General features: G+C 45.6%; 1 protein-coding gene and 1 pseudogene across 1 annotated transcript; both read left to right on the forward strand.

Moving 5' to 3' along the window:
- Positions 1-205: 205 nt before the first annotated feature.
- TBX19 (T-box transcription factor 19) lies at positions 206-25,084 on the forward strand. The gene is made up of 8 exons (XM_041766458.1): positions 206-408; positions 10,663-10,927; positions 12,236-12,370; positions 15,753-15,814; positions 17,016-17,077; positions 19,012-19,200; positions 21,590-21,725; positions 24,799-25,084. The coding sequence occupies exons 1-8, from the start codon at positions 206-208 to the stop codon at positions 25,082-25,084; spliced, it is 1,338 nt and encodes a 445-aa protein (XP_041622392.1).
- LOC121475455 lies at positions 16,268-16,419 on the forward strand (annotated as a pseudogene).
- Positions 25,085-26,246: the final 1,162 nt, after the last annotated feature.

Consider the following 26,246-nt stretch of genomic DNA (forward strand, 5'->3'; position numbering starts at 1 on the left):
CCCCTCTAAAGCTTAACAGGTTGGTGGTATAATTTGGAGACTTTAAGGGGTGTCATGCTAGGAGCTTAGGCAAGAGCCAGGGCATCTTCTCTCCAGCTCCCCAGGCACTGCCCAGCTGGGTCTAAAAAGCAGGCAAGTGAGAGGAGGAAGGAGGTGGTAGCAGGCGAGCCAGGGAACGCTTCTCCACCAAGTTTGAGCGGGGCCTATGGCCATGAGCGAGCTGGGCATCCAGAAGACCAGTGATGGTACTGTTTCCCGCCTGCTCAATGTGGTAGAAAGTGAGCTTCAGGCAGGGAGGGAAAAAGGCGACCCTACTGAGAAGCAACTTCAGATCATCCTGGAGGATGCACCTCTCTGGCAGAGATTCAAGGAAGTCACTAATGAAATGATCGTGACCAAGAACGGCAGGTGAGTTTCTCTGCGGCCCTGCTTGGGCTGGCAGGGCTCGGCAAGGGAGGCGAGCCCCTGAATATTGAAGAGGCTGCCCTTCTTCACTCAGAGGCAGGGGGGCTGATTAAAATGCTCATGAGAAGGACAGTCTCACTTGGCTTTCCCCCAGCCAACTTAATTAATTTCCCGAGATCAGCAGAGAAGTAGAGGATGAAGCCCCCTTGCCTGCATTTTCAATGGGGAAATTCTGGGAAGTTACCATAAATGGGGGGCATGCCCTATGAGTTAGGAAAATGAGTCCAAAGATGATAATATTTTTTGACTGCCTGCATATCTTGGAGCAGACCTGAGCTCCAACTCAGTTCAGATAAGGCGAAAGTCAACTTTATTTGGAAGCTGGATGTTTTCTCTTAAGTATAGCAAACTTGCCAGAAATCCTGGGCTAGCTGAAGATGGGAGCCAAAGGGCAAATTTAATCTCATTGCCAATTACTACATCTGCTTAACTGGTGTGTGTTTGTGGTGAGTGTTCATTGGAGATTGTGTATGTTTGTGACGATGTGAGAACCTGTGCAGTAATAATACCATAATGAAGCCATAATACACAGCTCGAGAAAAGATACCTTCTTTTTTCTCATTGCAACAAATTAGAGATGAACGGAAACTAATCTCTGTTGGCATTTCTTGGATTCTATTAAATCCAGCCCTGCTAAGTGGCTCTCAAGGTAATAGTGGGAGCTTTCACTGGAGGAAATGCAAATATTTTGAAAGAAAATCTCTGCTCCCAGCTTGGCCAGACTGGTTCCCAATATTCGGCTGATGCCCACAGATCCTTTGGCTCACGAGGTTAAAACGCATATAAGTCAGAAGGCATTTTCAGTATGGTTAGTGTCAGCAGGACTCCAGTGGTGGCCTCTAGGAGAAATTCTGCTAACAGAAAAGTTGAGGACTTCTGGCGGGCTTTTGTCCTTGTGCAGAATGCTCCTGGTCTTGGTATCTGTCTTGTTTTCCTATTTTTGAATAAAATGCACAGTGTAGAAAATGAACCATGCCTTGCCTCTCTGGGAGAATGATGAACTCCAGCTCTGTTGCATGGTGTTAAAGTGCTTTATAAGGGGAAAGTGTACCAGAAATAAGGGCATCTCAATAAATTGTGATTATTCACAGTAGAAGGAATACCAAACTTATTTTGAATACCAACAAAACAAGCTTGATATTTATATTTTCTGCCTCTAAATGGGTCCCCTACTTATTTCATGTATAGGATTTGTTACTTTTAATATTTGCAATTGTAATTACGCCAGTTCCTGCTCTTGAGCTGTAATTTATACATTATTTTTGTTAGAAAGAAATATAAAAATCCGTTTTTAATTTCAAAGAATCACCCCAAATTTCTAATTGGATTTCTTTTCTTTCCTTTCAAAGCTGAATGGTGATGCAAGTGTAAGAATTTTATGACATCCAGTAATAGATGGAACTTACTGTTTATTATTCTTTGTACTTAGTGGATGGTAGTTGTGCTATTTAGCCTTACACTATCTATTTGACTGTCCAAGTGGCCATCTATGAAAGTAAAATGAGCACAGTCACCAAATAAAAATGCGGTTCATCTGTCACAATGAGGAATACATAAAATTTCTGAAACCATTTAAAATTCAATTTAATAATATGACATATTGGCATGTACTTTTACAATTTAAGAAGAGCGTTCTCTTGCCTGTGTTCACCTATATAATTCTTTTCTGTGTATTTAAAATGTAAAATTCTTCCCATGATTAACGTCTTTTAATATTAAATATGTAAACAATATTCTTTGTAGAAAAGTCTCATTACGATCAATTTGGTTATTCTTCTCTGTGGAGGTCCTGCAGCCATTTCCCTTCTCCAGTGAACTGAATCTTTTCTCAGGTTCTCGTAAGGTCTCTGAACCTCTTGGGGTCACGATTTTGAGAGGAAGAGAGAGGGTTCCCTTCACACTTCAGATAAAGAAGCGAAGACACATGACTAAGAAATTGATGTGGCTGATAATGAATGAGTTTGGCCTGGAATTTCTTTCAATCTCTTATTTTCGCAGATTAGATTGTTAGCGACACCTTATTGTTCTTGATACAGAAAGTTCTTTCTTGTATCCTGCCCGTCTTCTTCTCTTATGCATCTATTTCAGCATTCTCTTTTGTACCCCCTGTCCTCTGCCTACAGACCTAATAGGCCACTTCCAAGGGCTTCATCTCTGCCTCTCAGGTCAACTCCTGAGCCGGGGGCACTTGCCCCTCAGCCCCCTGTGGCCCTTCTTTGTGAAGATGAGTTCTCTGGTATTTAACACCCAACTCCAGCCCTTTTCATTCACACAACCCACCAGCCCCTGAGGGCAGACTTTTAGGTTTCTAGATTACCCCATCAGTGGCTTTCTGTCCACTCTAAGAGACTCTGAACTCTAGGAAACACACTGATGGTCGCTGGAGGGGAGGGCATGGAGGGGCCAGGGTAACCGAGTGATGGGCATTAAGGAGGGCACGTGATGTAATGAGCACTGAATGTGATATGCAACTGATGAATCACTGAACTCTACCTCTGAGACCATTATACACTCTAAATTATTTAATTAATTTTAAATAAAATAAAAAAAGAGAAAGTCTTAAAATAACATAGGATGGGCTGATGAAAGAATTCAGTCCCATTTTCAAATGGAGACTTGTTTGTATATATGGATAGGAGGCTTGCCTCTGACAGGAGTCAGAACTAGTAAAGAGAGGATATTCCCCTGGATTGTCCCTAGAAACTCAGATCCTGACGACCTTCATTTCTCCCTCCGCCCCTCCTGCCTCCCTCTCTCTCCCTTCTTTTTTCCTTCCCTCTTTTTAGATATAACTTTTAGTCTTATACATTCATTTGTCTGTCAGATATACCAACAGCAATGATAATACCTCCCTAGAGCTCATTTGAATCCTCTATAGTGTGTCCAGCTTGTGAGTCTTCTCTTTCCTCTCTGTCCTTTGAGTGAGGAACTTCTATTTCAGGTTGAAGGAAAAAACAAAACTTATATCAGGTTTCTGAGGTAAATATGTGCAATCTCTTGCCCCTTTTGTTTTCCTTTCTAGAACACCTTCACTTTAGCGGAAAATGCTTTATTTCAGATGTATGTCCATTCAGTTAAATAATTTCAACTCAATTATGATTAGATTTGCCTTGAACAGGTTCTCAGAAATTGCACGCATTTCCAAATGTAACTGGTGCATCCATTTGTTATAAAAAAATAAATGTTGGGAGTCAGTAGGTTGAATTTTCCAGTGATTAAAGGGCAGCAAGCTGAGATCCTCACAGATCTTGCACGAGGGGAGAAAATGGAGGTTGTGCATCAGGAAAATAGATTTTGATGCCTTTATAGTCCACATTTTTCTCCCAAGTTTACGATTAGGATTCATGAGGATTTGTGTTTGTGTTTTCTGCCTCTAACCAGGCTGTTGCGGTTTCCCTGCTGCTATTCTGGAGGCTGCTCACCTTCACCTAAGCTTCAGTACACACAGGTGCATGTGCCACACACACACACACACACACACACACACACACACTCACTCAAATGCTCTGATGAGTATTTCATGAATATTATAATTCTGTGAGGAGATAGAGGAAGTGCTTACACATGCAAGTGAATTTTACTTTTGACCATCTCTGCTGTTCCTCCACCTACAAAAGCTGCCTCCTTTCTTACTGCAAACTCCACACCTCATAGCCTCCTTTGACTGGCTCTTGAGATCATCTATTAGAAAAATAGAAACTGAGAAAATGGCTTCTTGGCAAAGTCACCCAGAACTCACCAGCAAACCCAGGCATGTATGGCTCCTCAAGGATGGTTTTGAGGAGTGCTTACTCATCCTGCCATGTTTGCTTCCCTATTCCTCTCTCCCTCCTTCCTTCTTCCCCACCCCCCCCTCCTCTCTCTGTCCTCTTTCCCCCTACTCCTGAGTTAGGTACTGATTTATATGTTTCTCAGCTCCTCAAAGACACTGGGGCTTCTCTATGCTTAGCTATACCTTGAAAAGAAAAGGAGGCAAAGTTAACTTGATTGGAAGTGCAGTTCATTCTGGAAGACAAAGCCTGGGGGTAAGTGCTGGCCACAGATAAATAGATAAATTATGCCCAGATAATGCATCCTGGTCATTGTGAAGTGAAAAAGAGGCAGAGGTGAGTCACAGGAGCTGAACTTGGCGCAGAGGCACGATGAGTTCTAGTCTCAGTTATGAGACTGGCAAGGTGACTGACTTTTAGTTATTCCTCACTGGGATAACAGAGGTTAAAAAAATACATAGCAATGTATTCATTCATTCAATGAATGAACTAAGAGATTGATTAAAGAACAAAAGAATAAAAGTGTTTTTAAGATAATTTTAAAATTTGAGTCTATTGACACAATGTTGCATTAGTGTCAGGTATACAACATAGTGATTTGACAAGTTTATATATTATGCTATGCCCACCACAAGTGTAGCTGTGTAAGAAAATAAAAATAACTATAAAATTCTTGGCAAATGAAGTACTAAAGAGAATAAAGCATTCTTTAACTTTTCACAAAGTTTTTTTAAAGTAGATCCCACACCCAGTGTGGAGCCCAGTGTGGGGCTTGAAGTCACAATCCAGAGATCATGACCTGAGTGGAGACCAAGGGTCTGACACTTAACCAACTTTTCAGATGTGTCCTTCTAAAAGCCAGGGCACTATGGCCTCTTTACTTTTTAAAAGAGCTTTATTATACTATACAATTTAGGCATTGAAAGTATATAATTCAGGGGCACTTGGGTGGCTCAGTGGTTGAGCATCTGCCTTCGGCTCAGGGCTCAGGTCGTGATCCCAGGGTCAAGTCCCATATCAGGCTCCCTTTGGGGAGCCTGCTTCTCCCTCTGCCTATGTTTCTGCCTCTCTCTCTCTCTGTGTCTCTCATGAATAAATAGATAAAAATCTTAAAAAAAGAAAGTGTACAATTCAATGGTGTTTGGTATATTCACAAAGTTTTACATGTATTCCCACAAATAATTTTTTTTTAACATTTTCATTATCCTCCAAAGAAATCCTGCATCCCTAGCCATCACCCTCCTATTCCCCCATCCTACTCAGCCCTAACAGCTATTAATCTTCTTTCAATCTCTATGGATTTGCCTACTTTGGACATTTCATATGAATGGAATCATACAATATGTGGTCCTTTGTAACTGGTTTCTTTCACTTAGCATAATGTCTTCAAGGTTCATTCATGCTGTAGCATTTTTTATTGCCAAATAATATTCCATTGTGTTCTATTTTGTTTATTCATCAATTGATGGGCATATGGGTCATTCTCACTTTTTTTTGCTATTATGAATAATGCTGCTGTGAACATTTATGTCCAAGTTTTTGTGTAAGTGGATGGTCTCATTTCTCTTGCATTTTTTTCTAGGAATGGAATTACTGAGTCCTCTGGCAGCTCTGTCTTTAAGTGGTTGAGGAACAACCAGACTGTTTTCCAAAGTGGTTCCACCATTTTGCATTCCCACCAGCAATGTATGACACTGGTTACTGTTATCCACTTTTTTTTTTTTTATCACAGCCGTCCTAGTGAATGTGAAATGATTCCTCACTGCACTTTTGATTTGCATTTCTCTGATAGCTGATGATGTTGAGAATCCTTCCATGTGATCCTAGGTTCTTTAGAACATCAGGTGTAGTTCCTGAATATAGCATGAAAAGAGAAAAGCCATTACACATCCCCTTATTCTGGAATTAAAGGTCATGCTACGTTGTTTATAAGACCTGGCATGGTACAATTAGGAAAAGAAGAAATGAAAATGAGATTTTACTCCTCCTCATTTTACCTTAGTCACACTGGTCTTCTCTTTCTTCAGTAGTTGTCAATAGTCCAGGCTTATTTGTACCCTAGGGCCATTGTACTTGCTATTCCTTTTGTGTGTAGTTGCTTTTCTAGTAGTCATTTCTGGCATTTGTAGGACTCATTTCCTCTCCTTATTTGGGTTCTAATTTAATGTCCCCCTAGACCTACTAAGATCCATCTAGAGTAGTTTCTTACTTTTAATTTCCCTAGGTGACATCACCCACTTTTGTTCCTTCATAGCACTCTTGCAGTTTAAAATTATCTTCTACATTTAAAAAGGAAACCTGTTTATATTTTTGTCGCCTGACTCCTGTGTTAGAATGTAAGCTTCATGAACAAGACACTGGGTCTGTATTTTTTTTTCACCTGTGAACCCCTACCTAGGACAGTTCCTGTCATAGAGCAGGCACTCAAAAATCATTCTTTTAAGGAGCAAATAAATCTAATTAGGTATTAAGATTTAGGAAAGCATTGAGGGGATTTTTCCTTTCCTTGTGACCCATATTTACTTTCTAGAAAGATCAAAAAGAGAAACTATGTTGTACACCTGAAACTAATGTAATGTTGTGTGTCAACTATACTTTAATTTAAAAGAGAGAGAGAAAAGATGTGGTGAATGTAATAAAAGAGAAGGCAGTGGGGCAGCCAGAGGAGAATGGACTCATACTTCGTAAACCCCAGGTACCTCATCTGGTAAAATGGGCATAGGAACATTTACTTCCTTGGGACAAAGATTCAAGTGAGTGTATATATGTTCAGTCCTGGGAGCAGACTGAATTCAATATTTAGCTATTGCCATTTGAAAAACTACCTTTCATTAAATCATCTTTTCAGTCTTAAGGTTATGTGAAACTTCCAAACATTTCACACCATGAAGATAACAGCCATGCCACATGCATGAGGAGCTGTGTTCTTACTCTGGCAGTTTAATGTATGGGGGAGATATGTTATATGAACTTTCTTTTCATATTCTTTTTTTACTTTTGCATATACTACATATCCTTATTGAGAAAAATTTCAGTACTTTTTAATTTTATATGTGAAATGACAATTACACATTTCATTCCTGTGTTTTCTTAAAAAACAAACAAACAAACAAACCCCAAAACCAAACAACTTTAGCATTTCAGAAAAAGCAATGGACCAGAAATCAGACCATCTCTCGTATACGTCATAGAAACAAGCTGGCCCTCTGGCTGTCACAATGACCCAGTGTGACCTCCTAGGATCATTTCTGATGTCCACTTTTGTGATTCTTTGCAAATGGCATTTGTGCTTTCAGGGGCCTTCTGCTTTCTATACTTGGCCAATATTATTAAAATAATTGAAAAAGTTAAAATATGTTGTGGAAGGGAATAGTTTCATCTGATATGAAAAGACTGGATGAAATCCTTCTTTTGAAGAAAAAGTGAAAGTATATGCAAGTGGAAGAATTTTGATGCCACAGGTAGCTCCCCAGGGGAGGCCCATCATTTTCCTTCACATGAAAGAACCATCATGTCTTTAAGGGAGAGGAGTGATGAGGTGAGTAACGCAGTACTCAGGTAGGACCTGGATGAGATGCATCATCTGACACAGGTTTTCCCCTATGAGTTTCATTTAATGCAGATACTTGTCATAACCTCCTATTTAGATTTTCTCTCTTTGAGTCCTCCAAGACAGAGGGAGGGGAGAGACAGCTCTGAGGGGAGCTGAGGGAGGGGAGGGAGCCTTCAGCATTTCCCGTGCATAGTCCCAATGGCAGGGTCTCCTTGGAAATGACTGTGATCCAGCTGGAGAATAAGAGCTGAGGAGGTGTAAGTTATCAATTTGCTCTGTTTTTGAAAAATAATTCATATGCCACCAAATTCACCCTTCATTAGTATATAATTCAGTAGCTTTGAGAATAGTCACAAAGTTGTACAACCATCACTATCTAATTCCAGAACATTTTCATCATCCCTAAGAAAAAACCCAAAGCCATTAGCAGTCACTCCCCTTTCTGCTTAGACTTTTCTTCAGAGAGGGAAGTGGGGGCGGTGGTATCTGTCGGCCAGGTGGGAGGGAGGCGAAGTCCTGATGTCCTTTGTGTTTAAACTTCGGAGTCACTGCCCCAAAGTGGGATTCTGGAGCAGAAGCCGAGCTGGGCCAGCTGAGACGCTGGGTGTAATGACAATAGTGAACATTTGCAGAGCACTTACTAGGTGGCAGGGTTAGAACACGCACTTGGATGAATTTCCTCCTGAAGTTCTTGCAACTCCTGAGTTCAACAGCTCAGTGAGGCTGGGTGAGCCAGACCATGAAATTGAAGTTTGGAGAGCAGCCTCAGGAAGGGCAGGAGTCGGAGCCAGAAGCTTCCCTCAAAGGCACTCTTCTGTTTGGCCTCTTGGAGGCCAGGGGTGTGGACCAGAGACGTGGACCAGGCTCTGTATCCTGTGCACGCAGTTGGGAAGTGGTCTCTAAGGCAGCGCGCAAAAACAGAGCCTCACCAGCATCCTCAGCCAGAGGACTAGGTTGGAAGAGGAGCCAGGAAAGGGAATATCAGTGAGGTGGGGTGAGCCCCGGGAAAACAATTCCCAACTATTCCAGATTGCTCAGGAAGCCTACGTGGTTTCAGCTCAGGAGACTAGGAGCCCACCGTGGCTGGAACCCCCAGCTCTAGGTCCATCCCTTGTCATCTGCCTGTCAATTCCTTCATTTTCCATTCGTATCAATTCCGTATCAATTCCTCTCAACACTGGGAACCTCTGGCCACAGTTGGATGTCCCTGGTGACCCTCCAGATCCTTATGTATGCCCCTCCCTGCCCTCAACACCCCACTCCTGGCATCCTCTGACCCCTCCTCTCAGCAGGCAGCCTATCCATCCCAGCCTCCCCTTCAGCTCCCTTCACCTCCACCCCCCCCCCCCATTCTCCCAGCCTCATCAGGAGCACAGTCCTCTGACCCTCACTCCCTTGCAAATCTTAGTTATTTTCTGAAAAGTGCAAGATGCTCTATACCAGTACATCTTAAGCTTTAATGTTCCTGTGATTCACCTGGAGATTTGGGAAAAGCACAGCTGCTGAATATGTAGGTGGAGAGTGAGGTCTGAGGTTCTGCATTTCTAATGGACTTCCAGCTGATCCCAATGCTGCCAGTTGGGGGACCACTTTGAGTAGAAAGTGTCTAGACTCTAGGTTGTTAGCTTCTTAGTTTGGGGATTCTGATTTTAAAAGAGGCATTGACAAATAAAACAGTATCTGGGGTGATCAAGCTGTGGTGATCAGACTGTGGGGCAAGTCTGGAAACGAGGTCTTTTAAGGGTGGTTTGGAGCAATTTAGTACATTTGGTAAAGGAAAAACAAACCAAAGGGAATGAGAAGCCAGGTGAGGAGCCTCTCCAAATAGGTGAGAGCAAACTTGCTGGTCCTGTCCTAGAGGATAGAAGAAGGACCAAGGAATCCAGATCGATGTGTCTTGAGCACAAATTCCCACAAAATGCTCAGTGAAATACTTCCACAGTCCTGTAAATTCAGTGTGCACAGTGTCTATCTTCTCAGAGGTTTTTTAAAAATATTATTTATTTATTCATGAAAGACACACAGAGAGAGACAGAGACATAGGCAGAGGGAGAAGGAGGTTCCTCTCAGGGAGCCCGATGTGAGACTCAATCCCAGGACCCTGGGATCATGACCTAAGCCAAAGGCAGATGCTCAACCACTGAGCCACCCAGGTGCCCCTTTTCAGAGGTTTATAGAGTACATGAGTATATTAAAGGCTCTGAGAAGTCATGCAGGGAAGGAACTGGTCTAACACTGTAGAGCCATGAAACCACATTTTCACTGCTAATACCCTTACTGTCATCCAGAAGTGGTATTCTCTGTGAGAGGGGGAAGGACTGGTTTGTGGCAGCAGCGTAAAAACCCATGTATGCCAGGAGGAAGTCTCTGAAGAAAGCTCTCCCTGAATGTGGCATCTGACGATATACTTTGGGTTCTGGGTTCCTCTGTCAAATGACTAGATCAGTGGTTTTCAGACTTTAAACTTGGGCACGTGATTTAAAGTAAAAGTGTGGTGCAAAATGCATTTGTAAAGAGAGGCTCTATGGGAATCAGGGCTGGGGCCCCAGGCCCTCCACAGAAGCTGTCCCCAGAGCAGAGAGATGGCTGCACTAGGCCCCGGGTGCCCCCAACAGGCCAGCGTCCCTCCTGTGACTCTGTGTCTGCCTTTGCTTTCATTCATTTATTATTTATTATTAAAGATTTTATTCGTTTATTCATGAGAGACACAGAGAGAGAGACAGAGAGAGGCAGAGACACAGGCAGAGGGAGAAGCAGGCTCCATGCAGGGAGCCTGACGTGGGACTCGATCCCGGGACTCCAGGATCAGGCCCTGGGCCGAAGGCAGGCGCTAAACTGCTGAGCCACCCAGGGATCCCCTGCCTTTGCTTTTAGACGGATGTTCCCCGTCCTGAAGATTAGTGTCTCGGGGCTGGACCCCAACGCCATGTACTCCCTCCTGCTGGACTTTGTGCCGACGGACAGTCACCGCTGGAAGTACGTCAACGGGGAGTGGGTTCCCGCAGGCAAGCCAGAGGTCTCCAGCCACAGCTGCGTCTACATCCACCCGGACTCCCCCAACTTCGGGGCCCACTGGATGAAAGCCCCCATCTCCTTCAGCAAAGTGAAGCTGACCAACAAGCTCAACGGAGGTGGGCAGGTAGGATCTGGCCGCCCGGCCGCAGCACTGCACCAATCAAGAAATATCAAGGGTGCATTTAGGCAATTAGAGGGGTCCTCACCGGCCTCTTCTCCCACGGAAGCCAATTATTCCCCGGAGTCCAAATGTGAACGGGAATAAACAGCTCTTAATTGGTACTTTCAGTTTTTAATGGACTTCCTGATGTGAAGAGAGAGTGAGAGAGTGCAGGAGTTGACTTAATCATCCAGGGCCCTTTCATAGTTCCGTCTTGTGTGTGGTGCTTTTTACCCAGTGCGGGGAGGAGATGTTTGTGGGTACTGGGGTTTTGTTGTGCTCTCTCCTCTTTTTTGGTGTAAGTGGCATGTTGGCAATAGACAAAGACCTTGATAAAAAGCTGCTCCTAAATGAAATAATTGCTGCCTCCACTTGGGCATTATGATAATTGTCAATAGAATACTGAAGCGGCTTTGGGTTTTCAGAAAAACAAACAAGCCTTAAATAAGGAAGGTTTTACTTAAGGTCTCCGATTAGAGTAAACAAGAATTCGGGGCTTTCTCCTCTTTTATTTTCTCCGGGAGGCTTGTGAATACTAGCATCCTGTGTAAGGTCATGATTTATAGGATGTAGCCGCTTTTGGGACAGAGCCGAGGCTCCCTGCCCTCTGGGTCGTCAGCCCCTGTGGCCCTGGGCCTCGGACCTCGCCTCCTGTGAGCCCCCCCATCCTGGAGGATGAGGAGGAAGAGGTGAGCTGCCCGGATCTGGGCAATGTTCCGAAGGTCCAAGTTCGCTATTAAAATAGGAAACTGAAAAGTAAACTGTTCTTGCCTCCCCCGTTTCACAAAGCTCTGTATGAGTCACAAGGAGCCGCTCTGGGTGACGGGCAGGTGTCAGGTGTTGGATATTATCACTCTTGACGCAGGGGCTTGCGAGGTGCAGCCATGCCAGCATGTGGAGATACTAGGATTCCTCCTGTGAGGAAAAGGACTACGTGTTAATGGATTGAAATCCACATTGTTGTTCTGGAAATAGGGAGAGGGAAAAAGAAAGGATGGCAAGATTGGGGCAGAGAACTGACACACTTTAGAACAACTTTCTGGCAACCCTGGCATAAGCTCTGATGTTATGCTCTCTGGGAGCTTCTGAAAAACTACCCCCCGCCCCCAATTCAGATCTCAGATGAGGGAATCAGGGAATCGAGGGACCCGCGTGGTGGCCCTGACCTGGCCGGGGGCTGGGCCTGGGCTAACAGAGACGCCCGCTGGTTATCACCCCTGCTACCACAGGCTCTGCATGGCTTCTCCTTCTCTCCTTCTCCCACTTCAACAGATAATGTTGAATTCCCTGCATAAATATGAACCCCAGGTTCACATAGTGCGTGTTGGAGGCGCCCACCGAATGGTGATGAACTGCTCCTTCCCCGAAACCCAGTTCATAGCTGTGACTGCCTATCAGAATGAGGAGGTAAGTGTCTGTGGCTGCGTGTGTGTAAACATCCCCCAGAAGAGTGTGGGAGGATGGGGAGGGTGTGGATGGAAGGTGGGTTTTCCAGGATCTCAGATATCTCAGCAGAGATGAAACTCAATACTGGGTAGCCCTTTCCTTCCATTCCCTCTCACCTGTTTGCAGAAGGCCTGTGGGTGCTTCCCCTCCAGGAGCCTAGAAGGCACGCATGTGCTTGGCTGAAGCCAACAGAAGCCCCGGGGTCTTTGGTTTTGGGCCCAGTGTGCCCTTGGCCTGCTCAGAGCTGGGTGAACTCCTGTGCTGGGAGCAGGTCTGTGAGGCTTGATCCACATGTGCCCTCCTCTGGGTTGGTTATGCTGTCTGTCTGGTTTGCACACTCTAGGGTTCCCTAGGCTTGCTGGTCATCAGAAGCCCTGGGGAAGGTTGGATTCTTTCTGACTAAACTTAAATTTTTTTTTTAAAGTAATATGTGTTGGGGCACCTGAGTGGCTCAGTGGTTGAGTGTCTGCCTTTAGCTCAGGTCGTGATCCTGGGGTCCTGGGATCGAGTCCCACATCAGGTTCCCCATGGAGAGCCTGCTTCTCCCTATGACTATGTCTCTGCTTCTCTGTCTCTTTTGAATAAATAAGTAAAATCTTTAAAAAAAAAGGTAAAATAATATGTTTGTTAAAGAAACCCCCACATAATAAATAAATAGTACAGAAGTATGTTCAGTGAAAATAAAAAGGAAAAAGATAAAAGTGATCTCTTTTCCTCCTACCTTTTGAATCCCATTCCCCAAGGACCTCACAAATAATAGCTTAAAATATTCCCCCCCATATTCTATGTATATATAAATGTGTATGAGAATATAGACTTCCTCACATAAATTGGCTTGTTATATATATTAGTCTGCAAGTTTCTTTTTTTTTCTATTTAACTGTATATTATGGATATCTTCTCTGTAGTTAGATTTAAGCCTATCTCTTTTTCTGAAGTGCCTGCAGAAGATATACCATATTTTAGCCAATCAGCTCCCCACTGATGGACATTTGGTGATTTACAGTTAGTTGTTTTATATGCTATTATAAGTAATGCTGCAAAGAATATCCCGGGACATCCACAACCACTGTTGTTTGCTTGCATGGATGGACACCTAGAAATGGCATTGCTTGTCAACGAGAGTGTGGGTTTAGAATCCCGAGATATCACCAAATGGCCTCCTTCAAAGAGCATTACTCATCTGCAGTCCCTGTACCATTTCCGACACTGGCGATTATCAGCCTTTTTTCAGCTTTGATAATCTGATAGGTAAAACAGAACAAAACCAGAAACCCAAAAGGTACCTTTTTGCTGCTTTCATCTACATTTCTTTATTTGGAAACTTTAAAAGATTTTGGGCTCCCACCCAGCCAACTGAGTCAGAATCTCCAAGGATGGCACCCAGGATCTGTAGTTTCTAGAGTCTTCCTAAAGGATTCTGATGAGCATTCAGGTTTGCGAACTACTCCCTTAGTGCCTATAGGTACGATTGAGCTGTAGACTGAACTCGCATCACAGATGTGCAGAGAAAATGTCATTTCTTTTCTACAAGAAAAGTATCTCAGAGACCTCAGCAGAGATGAAGCTAAACAGTGGGGTAGCCCTTTCCACTGCCTCTTGCTTATTTGAGGAAGGTCTATGGGTACTTCCCCTCTGGGAGCCTAGAAGGCACACTTTTGCATTGAAGCCAACAGAAGCCCTGGGGTCTGGGCTCTTGGCTGAGCCCCTCCAGCAGGCTGGTGGGAACAGAAGTTAAATATTTGATCATTTCAACAGGCCCTCAGGTGGTACTGTGTTCCAGATGGCCCTCCCTCTCCTGCTTCTGTCCCTAGGATGGAGTTTGGGTCTTTGAGGGGAGGGTGTGATTTTTGCAACTCTAGAGGGTGTGTGTGGGTGTTGGGGACTGTGTCTGAGCCACCTCTGGTCTCCAGGGCAATGACCCTGCCCAGTTCTTGCTGCCTGCTCCCTTAGTCCACAGCCAGCAGAACTTGTCATCTGGTTGTCTGCTGGGTGAGTGCCCCGAGCTCTTCCTGGACACATCCTAGCCAGTCCCCTCTGAACCACTAGCCTGGCTAAGGCTGCTCCTCAGGCAGGCTACCCAGCCTGAGGTCATATTCTAGCTGTGATTATGCCCCATGGGAATCAAGCCCAGGAGAATCCAACCTCGGAGCCTCCCTCTGCTGCCAACACTTTTCTGCCAAGTTGATGTTGAAGCACCGTGAGAGGGAGCGGGCCGTTGGTGGATGCTGGTCTCTCTATGCACCTGACTCCTCCAGGTTTAGACAGGGAGAAAGACCAGGGCATGCGCATCAGACTCTGGCTCTCCTCCTTCCCCTGATTTCTTCCCCATTCCCGGGTCAGAAAGAGTGGTGCTTTTATTTAACTTTTCTTCCTTGTACTAGGCCCTTGCTGAAATAAATGTTTTTTTCTTTTTTAAAAGATTTTATTTATTTATTTGGCAGAAAAAGAGAGAGTGAGTGAGCACAAGCAGGGGGAGCCACAGACAGAGGGAGAGGGGGAAGCAGGCTCCTCGTTGAGCAGAGAAGCTAGCTGATATGGGGCTCAATCCCAGGACCCCAGGATCATGACCTGAGCAGAAGCAGATGCTTAACCGACTGAGCCACCCAGGTGCCCCATAAACATCCTTTTCAATGCTTATTTATTCAGCAAATATTTGTTGACTATTACTGCCTGCTAGGAATAGTGCGATGGGCATCACAGATATGTGTGCTGCCCTCAAGCCCGTACATCCCTGGAGGAGAGGCCATAAGCAGATAGACCTCATATATGTGAATATGCTGTCTGGTGGCTCTGAAGAAGAATGAAGCCACTGAAGGCCGGCGGGATGGAGTGACAGCGGGTGGGAGTGATAATCAGTGTTTGTATTAATGTGGCCTGAGTAAGTGATCACTTAAGACTTAGGGAGTGATGCTGGACTGTGCTCTCTGGGAGATGTGGATTCACACCAGCATCACTTTGACTGTTTCCAGTGACTAGAAAAGTAAGTGACATGGTGGGAGAGGTGGGGGGTGGTGTTCAATAATTAAAAAAAAGTTGATGAATAAATAAAAGAAGGAATGCCAGATTTAGCACATTGGGCTCTGCATATTTCTAACGCTTCAGCCTTTCTTTGCTCATTTCACACTGCGTTTCCCATTTTCACCACAGGCCACAACACAAGGCTCTTTGTCAGAGCGTGCTAGTAATTTTGTGCAGAAGTAAGCAAAGAAACATGGAGAGGGAGAAAAAGAGAGAGGGGAATTATACTGATTTTACAGAAATTCACAGGCAAAGACAAAGGTTTCTATCTGTTCATCCATGTTCTACCTTCACTAATGCTTCTTGTCTTTGTAAACATAAGATAACAGCTCTCAAAATCAAGTACAACCCTTTTGCCAAAGCCTTCTTGGATGCCAAGGAAAGGTGAGTAGAGAAATGTCAGTAAAATCTTCTGAGCTGACTTCTGCAAATGTGAAATTTATGCTCATCTTGAAAGGAACTTGCACTACCTTTGATAGAATTAGGTATGTTAACATTCAATTCCATATTCAACAAAATCAATGAAATTCAACAAACTCTAATGATCTGTCCCTTGTAACAGAGCTCTAGGAGAACCTCTAACTGGCAAATGTTTGGTCAACTCTGTTTTACTACCAATTATTGAAAGTAACACAAGCGCATATTAAAAAATAAGTAATTTAAATTTTTAATAATTCACTCTGCCCTTCCTCCAATTATCTCAGAGTTGCATGGTTTCAATAATTTTTTTAACCGCATGTAATCCAGGAGAGGTGAGTGATTCATATGAGTAGTTCATAAAGGTCAGATCTTCATATCTGTCAGGTCTGAGAGAAGACCACACAGAGACTTCTGGGGATCACTTCTCCACCTTTTGGCTAAGATCAAGTGTCATATCTGTTCTTATCATTTCAGAGACTTCTGGGATGGTGGATGGTAATGCTATCACTTTAGTGACTCCATATCTTTGTGTTTTTCCTTTCCATTCTAGAAAAAAAAGAATAATGGTCCTTATTGACTTCTATTAAAGGGCTTTGTCCTGTTAATATTTGATTTAATTTAATTTTGGATAACTAAAGGGCTAAAGATGTGTGAGATGAATAGGACTTTGAGTAGGTCGTCCTGACTTGAACTCCTGTCTTGGCCATTTCCTGGCTATTTGATCTTATATAAGTCACTTTACCTCTCTGAAATCCACTTTTCAAATCTGCAAAGTGGGGATAACAATATTTTCCTTGTGGGATTATTGATGGATCTAGCATATCACAGGTGTGCTTGTGCCCTAGGTCCTATGCAAATCCTAGCTGTTGTTATTGCTTGAATTTCGTCAGGCAGGAGCAATAAGTGCAAGCCACTGAGATCAAACTAAGTAGGAATAGCTATAAATACAGCAAATTAGAGTCACATCAAATTGCAATTCAAAGAGGGATTGCACATTAGATAAAGTACCCTGGATGAAGAAGAGGGGAGAGATTTGAGATAAGAGGTGTTTGATTTTTCTTATTCTAAGAAATGTGTTGCTTTCCAAAGAGAATTTGAGGTAGACTTTTGGCTGGACTTGGGTAATATGCTGGACAGCGATGGTGCCCTTTTCCCTCTCTTTCAGGAATCACCTAAAAGACATTCCGGAAGCTGTCTCTGAGAGCCAGCATGTGGCCTATTCTCACTGTGAGTTGGGTGAACACTGGGTGGGCCACACCTGGGGGACACTGGGAGCCATCTTCCACCCTGCTTAGACTCCACCTGTTGTGAATGCTCATGGCCCTTTCCAAAGCTTCTCTCAAGACTCAACAAGTTATTTCTTCCACTCGAGACAAGTGTGTGCCCTTTCCAGAATTCCCAGAAAAAAACGGTGTTTCTGAGGGGCTGGACCGGATCTCAGGTGGGAGATAGGAACGGGAGTGATGGATCTCTCATACTCGAGTTTTCATGTCCCAGAGGCTGTCTCAGGTGCATTCTGGGAGTATCTCCACTCTCCACTCTTGTTGGTCTGGCCTGGATTGCCCTGTTCTTAGTGTTCACTTATTTTTGAGTTGGTTGGCGGCACGATGCTTCAGGCAGGCTGTGGCCTTGCATGTGGCCAGGAGTCTGGGAGGCTGCCTGGACAGCCACAGGTATGCTGCTGGGGACTCTGCGGGTGCTGGGTGTCCCTAACAGGGTGCTGGCCTCCCCATGTCTGGATGGCAGGGGAGACCCCATGAGGGAGGAAGTCCCCTGAAGCTGCAGCAGAAACCCAGGCCAGTGATGTCAGAGCAGAATGTTAACCGGGCTTCTCTTCTCACGCCTCTTCCCCTAAACATTTGCATGTGTTCCAGTGCAGAGCTGCAGCAGCCCAGAAAGGGAGCAGCTCTCAGAAAAACACCTTTTAAAGTGACCTGGATTATAATAGTAACAGCCCAAAGATTTTATTTATTTATGAGAGAGAGAGAGAAAGAGAGAGAGAGAGAAAGAGAGAGAGAGAGAAAGAGGGGCAGAGACACAGGCAGAGGGAGAAGCAGGCTCCATGCAGGGAGCCCGATGTGGGACTCCATCCAGGGACTCCAGGATCATGCCCTGGGGCGAAGGGAGGCGCTAAACCGCTGAGCCACCCAGGGATCCCAGAACTGCATTTTTTTTTAAAGCTCACGTGTTACAGTCTTCTCAGCGAGCTTCTTGGGGTGGGGGGGGATGTCCATTATTTGTGGCAAACCAAGTGGGCAGGAGCCTGGTTCGGGGCGACTCCCTGCCTGGCTTTGCCCAGTGGACATCTGCATTGAGAACATTTTCTTTCTTTCCAATTTGGATTCCTTTTCTTCTTTCTTTCCTTTTTCATTCAAAAACAAATTTCTTTTTTAAAAAATATTTATTTATTTATTCATGAGAGACACAGACTGAGAGAGAGAGAGGCAGAGACCTAAGCAGAGGGAGAAGTAGGCTCCTCGCAGGGATCCCGATGTGGGACTCCATCCCAGATCCCAGATCATGACCTAAGCCGAAGGCAGGCACCCAACTGCTGAGCCACCCAGGCGTCCCCCAAAACAAATTTCTATGAAATGTTTTATAGCCTTCCAAAATGTTCTGCAAGATTCCTGCTTGGGTGTGCCAGCCAGCTCCCCTACTTGTTGCTTTCAGAATCCTCTGTGGGGTGACAAGGGGAGACATCGTGCCTCCTCTTGCTTGGAGTGGGAGCTAGAGACACCTTCCCACCGGGCAGAAAGCGACCTTCCCTCCTGTGTAACCACACTAAACGTTCCCTAGTAGCTGGCGATCACCCATACATCTAACGTCCCCTTCTCAGACCGACTTTTAATTTGACTCAAGTTAAGTCAGAAGCAACTTAACTTTTGCATTTCTGTCACTTATTCATTCAAATGGTCTTTTGTATAGCTCTGTTCCAGGGTTCCTCAAGAGGCTTTCCAAACTTTGATAGGAACTGCCATCCTTCTCCAAAGAGGCCAGCCTATCTGCTAACGTGGAGGGGGAGTGACAGTGGGGGTGGTCTCCGTCTCTACCCCGGCCGACATTCCGTGTCGTTCACACAGGGTCACCTTGTGTGAAGTGGCTGGAAACCTGACTTCTGGTGTGGAAGTTCAGGCTCTGTGTCTTCCTCTTGTCTATTCCAGTGGGAGGCTGGATCTTTTCCAATCCGGATGGAGTGTGCGCAGCAGGAAATGCCAATTACCAGTATGCTACCCCCTTGCCTCTGTCTGCTCCCCACACCCACCACGGCTGTGAGCCCTATCCTGGCCTCCGAGGGCACCGGCAGGCTCCCTACCCTTCAGCCTACATGCATAGAAACCATTCTCCCTCAGGTGTGTGATTTTGCTAATTAAACCCTTGGGTGTAGGGGTGAGGGGCGGGGGTGGTGGTGCAGAGAAATGATCAACAGCAGGTAGTAAAAAGAAGTATCTGAAGCTGGTATCCCTTTCATCTCATATATGTAATAGTATTGTATATTATTATTTAATGTTTTATATACTACTAGTTGATTATGTAATTATGACATTATTGGTGTTTTATAATTATTTCATAAGACAGTATCCTGGTTTCTAATGGGTGTGAAGGGCCCCCTCCCACGGCACCAGTGTACTCTGCATTTCAGGCTGTGTGTCCCAAAGCCAAGTTGTGGGGGCTCCGGGATACCCAGCTCACTGCTTTCACCTGGCCTTTTTCTACACTTGTATTACATGGCTCCATCCAGGGGACACTGGGCCCAGTATTGGAGAGGTTTTAGGAAGATCTCTGGGAAGCTGGGTGACTCTACAACCAGACTTTTGTTTGGTTCAGTTGGAGACAGGCAAACTGGCTTTGATAATAACTTTTACAGTCTGCTTATCTAAGCTGATGCTGGTGGTTGTGTGCTTCTTCCTCATTGACTGCTGTGTAGCCTCCCTTGGGCTTGGGAAAGCCCAGACCTTGCCTGCTTGTTAGATTTGTAGGGAGGAAGGGAGAAGGCAAGCCAAGGGCTGATTTCTCATTCAATTATTCATGTGACAGGTATTTACTGAGGGCTATCTGTGTGCTGGGTTCTGTCCATGAACAAATTAGAAAAATACCTTACCCTGCAGAGATTCTATTCTCATGTGGGGAGATTATCAGTAAATGAAAGAAAGAAATAAGATTCATGGCATGGGAGATGGAAGAGAGTGTTAAGATTCCACCCTTAGGGCCACCCTGAGCTCTATCTACAGAGGGCTTTCCTGGTCACCAGCTGCCTGGCTGTGTGTCCCTTTACATCTAACTCCTAGCAACCTTGAAATCTGCTTTCAGGAAGGAAGGAATAAAATGCAGCTTGATGATATCACAAAGTGGGCAGCATTCTCATTCTGTGTCCTGGTTCTTTCCTGGTCACAGCTTCTGAGCACCTGCTATGCACCGGGCCCTCTTCTAGATGGTGGGGATAGGAGGAGGACAAAGGTACAGTTTCTTCCCTGAAGAAGCTCAGGGCTACACGAATATAAAAATAACGAATTATAACACGGTGTAGTGAGAGCTCTCATGTGGTCCTCAGACCTGTTGTAGCATCACCTGGGAACTTGTTAGAAATGTAGACTCTTGGGTTCTCCTTCTGAAAGAGTCTACATTTTAACAAGATCCCTAGGTGATTCTCATGCACACTAAAGTTTGAGAAACATTCTGTGAAACACACAAGCCAAGGTGCTGTGGGAATGAAGGAAAAAGAGCAACTAGAGTGGCCCAGAGGGATCAATGTTGAAGTTGAGATTTGCAGGATGAGTGGAAGCAGACAGAGGTGGGAGTGGGTAGGAGGGAAGGAGGATGGCAAGGGACCCAGGAGAGGCAAAGGACATTCCAGGGAAGAGTAGTGTGAGCACAGGCATGAGGGGGGGAGGACCTAGAGAGTGTGGGGGGTGGATTTGGAACCGAGGGTAGCGGGAAAGGTAGAAGAGGCAGAGCTGAGGCTGAAGAGGCTGCAAATGCCACATCCTGAGGAGGAATGACTTGGCCAGCCAGGTGTATACACCAGAATCTTCTTCCTTGCTCTCCTCTTTCTCCCCACTTCCTTTACTCTTATGTATGTACTAATGATGCAAATGGAGATTCAAAGACATAGAAGACACTGTTCTTTTTTTTTTTTTTAATTTTTATTTATTTATGATAGTCACAGAGAGAGAGAGAGAGAGGCAGAGACATAGGCAGAGGGAGAAGCAGGCTCCATGCACCGGGAGCCTGATGTGGGATTCGATCCCGGGTCTCCAGGATCGCGCCCTGGGCCAAAGGCAAGCGCCAAACCACTGCGCCACCCAGGGATCCCGAAGACACTGTTCTTGAGATGTTTAAATGTACTTGGGGTTGCTGAAAAGAGTCAGGTGCTGGTCCTCAGAAATTTCCTCTGGGGCACTGGTGGGTCCTTCGGCTTGTGCTGAGAGGATGTTAACATGGGTCCTTTCTTAAAGGGGAGTGAATGTGATAGAGTGTATCACACAGATCTGCATCACAAAAGGCATCCTCTGTCTCTGAGCTTTATCTATAAAGCAGAGAGGATGGCTCATTGTTGTGAAGATTAAAATATGAACAGTGTGTGGCATATGGTTGACATGGTATATCTGAGCCTGCCTCTTTTCTGCTAACTGGCCTCTGTAGCACCAACCATGGCTATATTTTGTCCTAAGATAATATCATTGGTCATCTTTATATGTTCTCTGAGCTTCATCAACTGAACTGTTGTTATTTTCCCCAAAGTGAATTTGATAGAAAGCTCCAGCAATAACCTGCAAGTTTTCTCCGGACCTGACAGCTGGACTTCCTTGTCCTCCACACCCCACACCAGCATCCTGTCTGTACCCCACACCAGTGGGCCAATCAATCCAGGGCCTAGGTAAGACCAACTCCAGCAACTTCCTCATTGGTGGTCTTCGGGGTTTACATGAGCACTGGAGACTCAATTCGTTCTTTTTTCTTAGAGTGGCTTGGTCTAAACCATTGTCCTGACTCCAAAGCCACTAGGAAGTGAAGCTAACAACAGGAAGGACTTTTCTATCTCGGGGAGAAGGGAGCGGAAAGCACCTGCTCACTTGTATGCTCTTTGTTTTGTGGTTTTGGTATTCTGTTTTTCAAAGGGAAAAGACATCATGGCCTGGAATCATTTGTCTTGAACTAGTCAGAAATATTGTAAACTGTGGTGGTAGCAGATAGACCCTGACAGTAGGAGAATTGAAGGTAAAATGTGTAAATAGACACTGACGATGGTCCGTGTTCTCATAAGCCACCTGTTCTGGGCCTACTATAGAGGTAATAGAGCAGAGTGTAGCAGGTAGGGCCTGTGGTGTAACTTGGACACTAGAGACCAGCATTTCATTCTGGGCCTACAATAGAGGTAATAGAGCAGAGCGTTTCATTCTGGGCCTACAATAGAGGTAATAGAGCAGAGTGTAGCAGGTAGGGCCTGTGGTGTAACTTGGACACTAGAGACCAGCGTTTCATTCTGGCTTCTAGAGATGGGTGTGGAAGGGAGGACAGGAAGGGACCTTGGAGCTTGATGGGCGTGGGCTTTAGTCCGGGTTTTGCCTCTTATTGACTTCGTACCTTCAGGTGGTTTTCTTGGCCTCACTGAGCTCTGCCTTTCTTATCGCTAAAATGAATATACTAGGAGCGACTCTGTAGGTTATGGTGAACCCGAAAGGAGAAAATGCATTAAAATGCTTGGTGAGCAGTAATGTCTACATAAATATCAGATGTTACATTCAACACAGGTAGGCAGAATTTTGAGAAGGTCCCGAATGGGATTCAAAGTGAAAAGGTGGGTCTTGTGATTTGCTGGTCAAGAGAATGTTAGGAGAACATAGTGTTTTGGACTATGGCAAGGCTGTTCACGCTTCAGTGTGTGTTAGAATCACCTGGAAGGTTAAAATGCACAATCTGATGAACAGGGCTGGATTGGAGCTTGAGATTCTGCATTTGAACGAGCTCGTGGGTGTTGCTGGTGTTGCTGTTGGCTGTGACCTTGGTGGTTTTGACACTGATGCTGCCGTTGCGGTCAGCGTCTAGCTCTGTGCTGCCCCGTGCAGCTGCCACTGGCCGCCTGTGGCCACTGAAGCCCTTGCAACGCAGCGGGTCCCAGTGGAGGTGTGCTGTGAGTGTGGCACACATGCAAGCTTGAAGACTTAGTAGGATCAAAGAATAAGAATCTCAACCTTTTTTTTTTTTCAACTTCAAATGCATGTTTGAAATGACAATATTTGAATATTTTTTTTGGATAAAATATGATTAACAATAAGTTTATTTTTTTCTTTTTCTTTCTTTTCTTTTTTTTTAAATATATGGCTACTAGAAAATTTAGCCTTGTGGTTGTGGCTCATGTTTTCTATCAGTTGGACAGTGCTCGAGTGGATTATCTAAGGGAAAAGCACAGATTTGGGTTGTGGCAGGAAGTGAGAAAGTGAGTCCTTGAACCTATTAAAGGATCGTGTGGCAGATTCTGTCCTAGATACTCTATGGAAGTCATTTATAGTATTCAAAGACATCCGCAGGCTGGCATTACAATTCCTATTTTACTGTTGGACAGATGAAAGCTCAGAAGCATTAGACATGTCCTGAAGGTCACACAGTGAAGTAACTGCATGGTTTTCCCACTGGTCCATGAGGCATCAGGAAGGGGGCCTGCCCTGAGCAATGTTATAAAAGCATCTCTTCTGGAGATCAGGCCCCAAATCTCAGCAAGCTGAGCTGGCTAAAACCCAAACAAGCAACCAGCAAACACCCAAAGCCTGGGCTTCTGCAGGTTTCCTATGGCCCAGTGAGGTCCGTAGTCTCCAGACTGCAGCACAGAGGCCAGCGTGGCATTGCTACCTCTGGTTCCCTCCAGTAGTGTGTTTAACCCACTACTGACTCCATAAAGATTTTGCTAGAGAATAGCGAAATGTGCCCGGTACCATCATTACATAATGAGCCTAATCTCACGCAGTGTAGTATCCCGTGATACAGAGAATCTAAAATGTCAGAACATGGGGATGGCTGAAGGCTTAGAGCATTGGCGTTTATTGTGCCTGTTCCAACGGCAGGCATTTTTGTCTCTGTTTAGGTGCAAAAATTGCTACCCCTTACAATCCACTGGAAAGCTTGTAAAAATCCTGATACCTGGGCTGCATGCCTGATTGGTTGAATCAGGATCTCAGGTGGTAGCACCCAGGCCTCAGTATTTTGGAACCTGCTAGGTGATTCCAATGTGCAGCCAGGTTTGGGAACCAGTGCTTTAGAATAAAAGAAGTCCAAGGAGGTGGTCTAGCTCCCCCAGCCTTTCTGCCAGGGACCAGAGCTATTGGGTGGAGACCAGGAATGGAAGAGTTGCTTATAACAACCACCCTTTGGTGAGTGCTGTGTGCTCTGCTCTGCTCACATCTTCTTATTCGATTGTCATAATAGTATCTGTAATGTGCACATAATCATCGCTCTGTCTTGAAGATGGAAGCTGGGACTCAGAGGTGTGATTGGACAAAGGTCATGGAGGCAGTAGGCAGGGGAGCTGGGATGTGAACCCAACTTTTCTGACACCTGTGTGTCCTGGTTGCTATGCTATGTCAGCTCTCTTGCCAGTGAGGGGTCTCCCTTGCAGGCTTGCTGTCCAGATTCCCTCCTTTTGCTCTCCTGCTCTTCCACGCAGGCTGCAGGGCAGGCTTCCAGAAATGAGATGCTGTGTTCCAAATCAAACTTGCTAGGGGCAGGGCCAAGCATGGTAATTCAGGTCAGGACAGCTATTGTACGCTTATCCCACTACATTTCACCACTTCCCTTGGCTTCTCCACAAAAACAGGGCCCTTCTGTGTCAGAGCTAGAAACAAAGCTGTGGCTAGGCGCCCTCTTCCTAGGCCTGGGCCCCTCACACTGCGTATGTGCAGAGCAGCATGCAGGTCTTTCTGGCAGCGTCATCAAGCATTCTGTGTCTCTCTCTGCAGCCCCTACCCGTGCCTGTGGACCATCAGCAACGGTGGCGGGGGCCCTGCCGGGCCAGGCCCAGATGTGCACGCCAGCTCCCCGGGAGCATTTCTTCTGGGTGGCCCAGCTGTGACTTCGCCCCTCTCTGCCCAGGCACCCACTTCAGCGGGTGTGGAGGTTCTGGGGGAGCCCTCGCTGACCAGCATCGCTGTGTCTACCTGGACAGCGGTGGCCTCACATCCATTCTCGGGCTGGGGTGGCCCGGGTGGGGGAGGACACCATTCTCCCTCCTCACTGGATAGTTAGGCAGGATCCTAGGGCAGGGGTCAGTGGAGAACCTTCTCTGTGTAGAGCATTTAGAAACCCCATGTACTGATTCTAGTGAGTTAGACTGCAGGGCTCCCCACCCAGTGAGCTGGAGGGTGGGGTGGATTATGGCAGATGGTTTAGTTTGGTGATGTACCCTGGTTTCTTTTTGCACTCCCATTTTCTCTGCAGCTCATCTGTGACATGCTTAGGTAACCAAAGTTCATGGACATCCTTCCCTGGCCCTGCCCCTTACTTTCAAATGATTCTAGAAGGCCCCACTTCCTGTTCTGTGGAGGTGGTGCAAAGCTGTTAAGTGAGCTCTGAGTTTACCTAGATGAAGGCTTCCTAAGCTTGTGCAGCCCTGGAAAGTATCTGTGGCCACAGGGCTGCTGCTCTGAGACCAAGAGAGGGTGTTAAGTCCCCAGAGTGAAGTTAACAAAATCAGAGCTAATCATGTATTACAGCAATGAGCCTGTAATTGAGGAAATTAGATCATGTCCTTCCCTTACTCGGACACCTTCCATGGCACACCATTGCCCACAGAACGAAGTCATACCTCCTGACTATAAGGACACCCCCCTGCCATCTAGCTGCAGACCACATTCCCAACTCCAGCTCCCTTCATCATCCCATTGGCAACCTGTGTTTCAGTGAAGGCAGACATTCTGCCCCCATTGGCGGAACATTCGGTGTACTTTCCCACCTCTATGCCCCCCCATGCCTGAAATATACTCTGTTCAGTCCCACCTGTGGGAATCCTGCCCATCCCCCGGGGACTGGCCAATGTGCCACTGCCCATATCAGATGCCGGATGTGCCTAGCCTCGTTTACCTTGTCCGGCTCCCAGCCCTCCCATGGGTTTTGCCTGTAATTGAGCTCACCCCACTCTGCCTTGTGTTTTTGTTACCTGTGAGTGTGTCTCTCTCCCCCTAGACTGTGAGCCCCTTGGGGGGCGAGGACTAGCCTTCTTGTCTTCGTACCCCGCAGCACCTGGTACTGTGCCTTGTCTATAGTAGGTGCCCAATAAACTGAGTGCAATCGGTGTGCAGTGTATGTCTGCTGAAAGGACAGCTGTGGAGCTCACTGGGAGGCAGAGCTTGGAGACTCACATCCGAGGCAGGGTAGTACGTCAGGGTTGGGAACCCAGAACATGTTGGGT

The sequence above is a fragment of the Vulpes lagopus genome, chromosome 1 (assembly GCF_018345385.1).
Source record: "Vulpes lagopus strain Blue_001 chromosome 1, ASM1834538v1, whole genome shotgun sequence".
Taxonomy (NCBI): Eukaryota; Metazoa; Chordata; class Mammalia; order Carnivora; family Canidae; genus Vulpes; species Vulpes lagopus.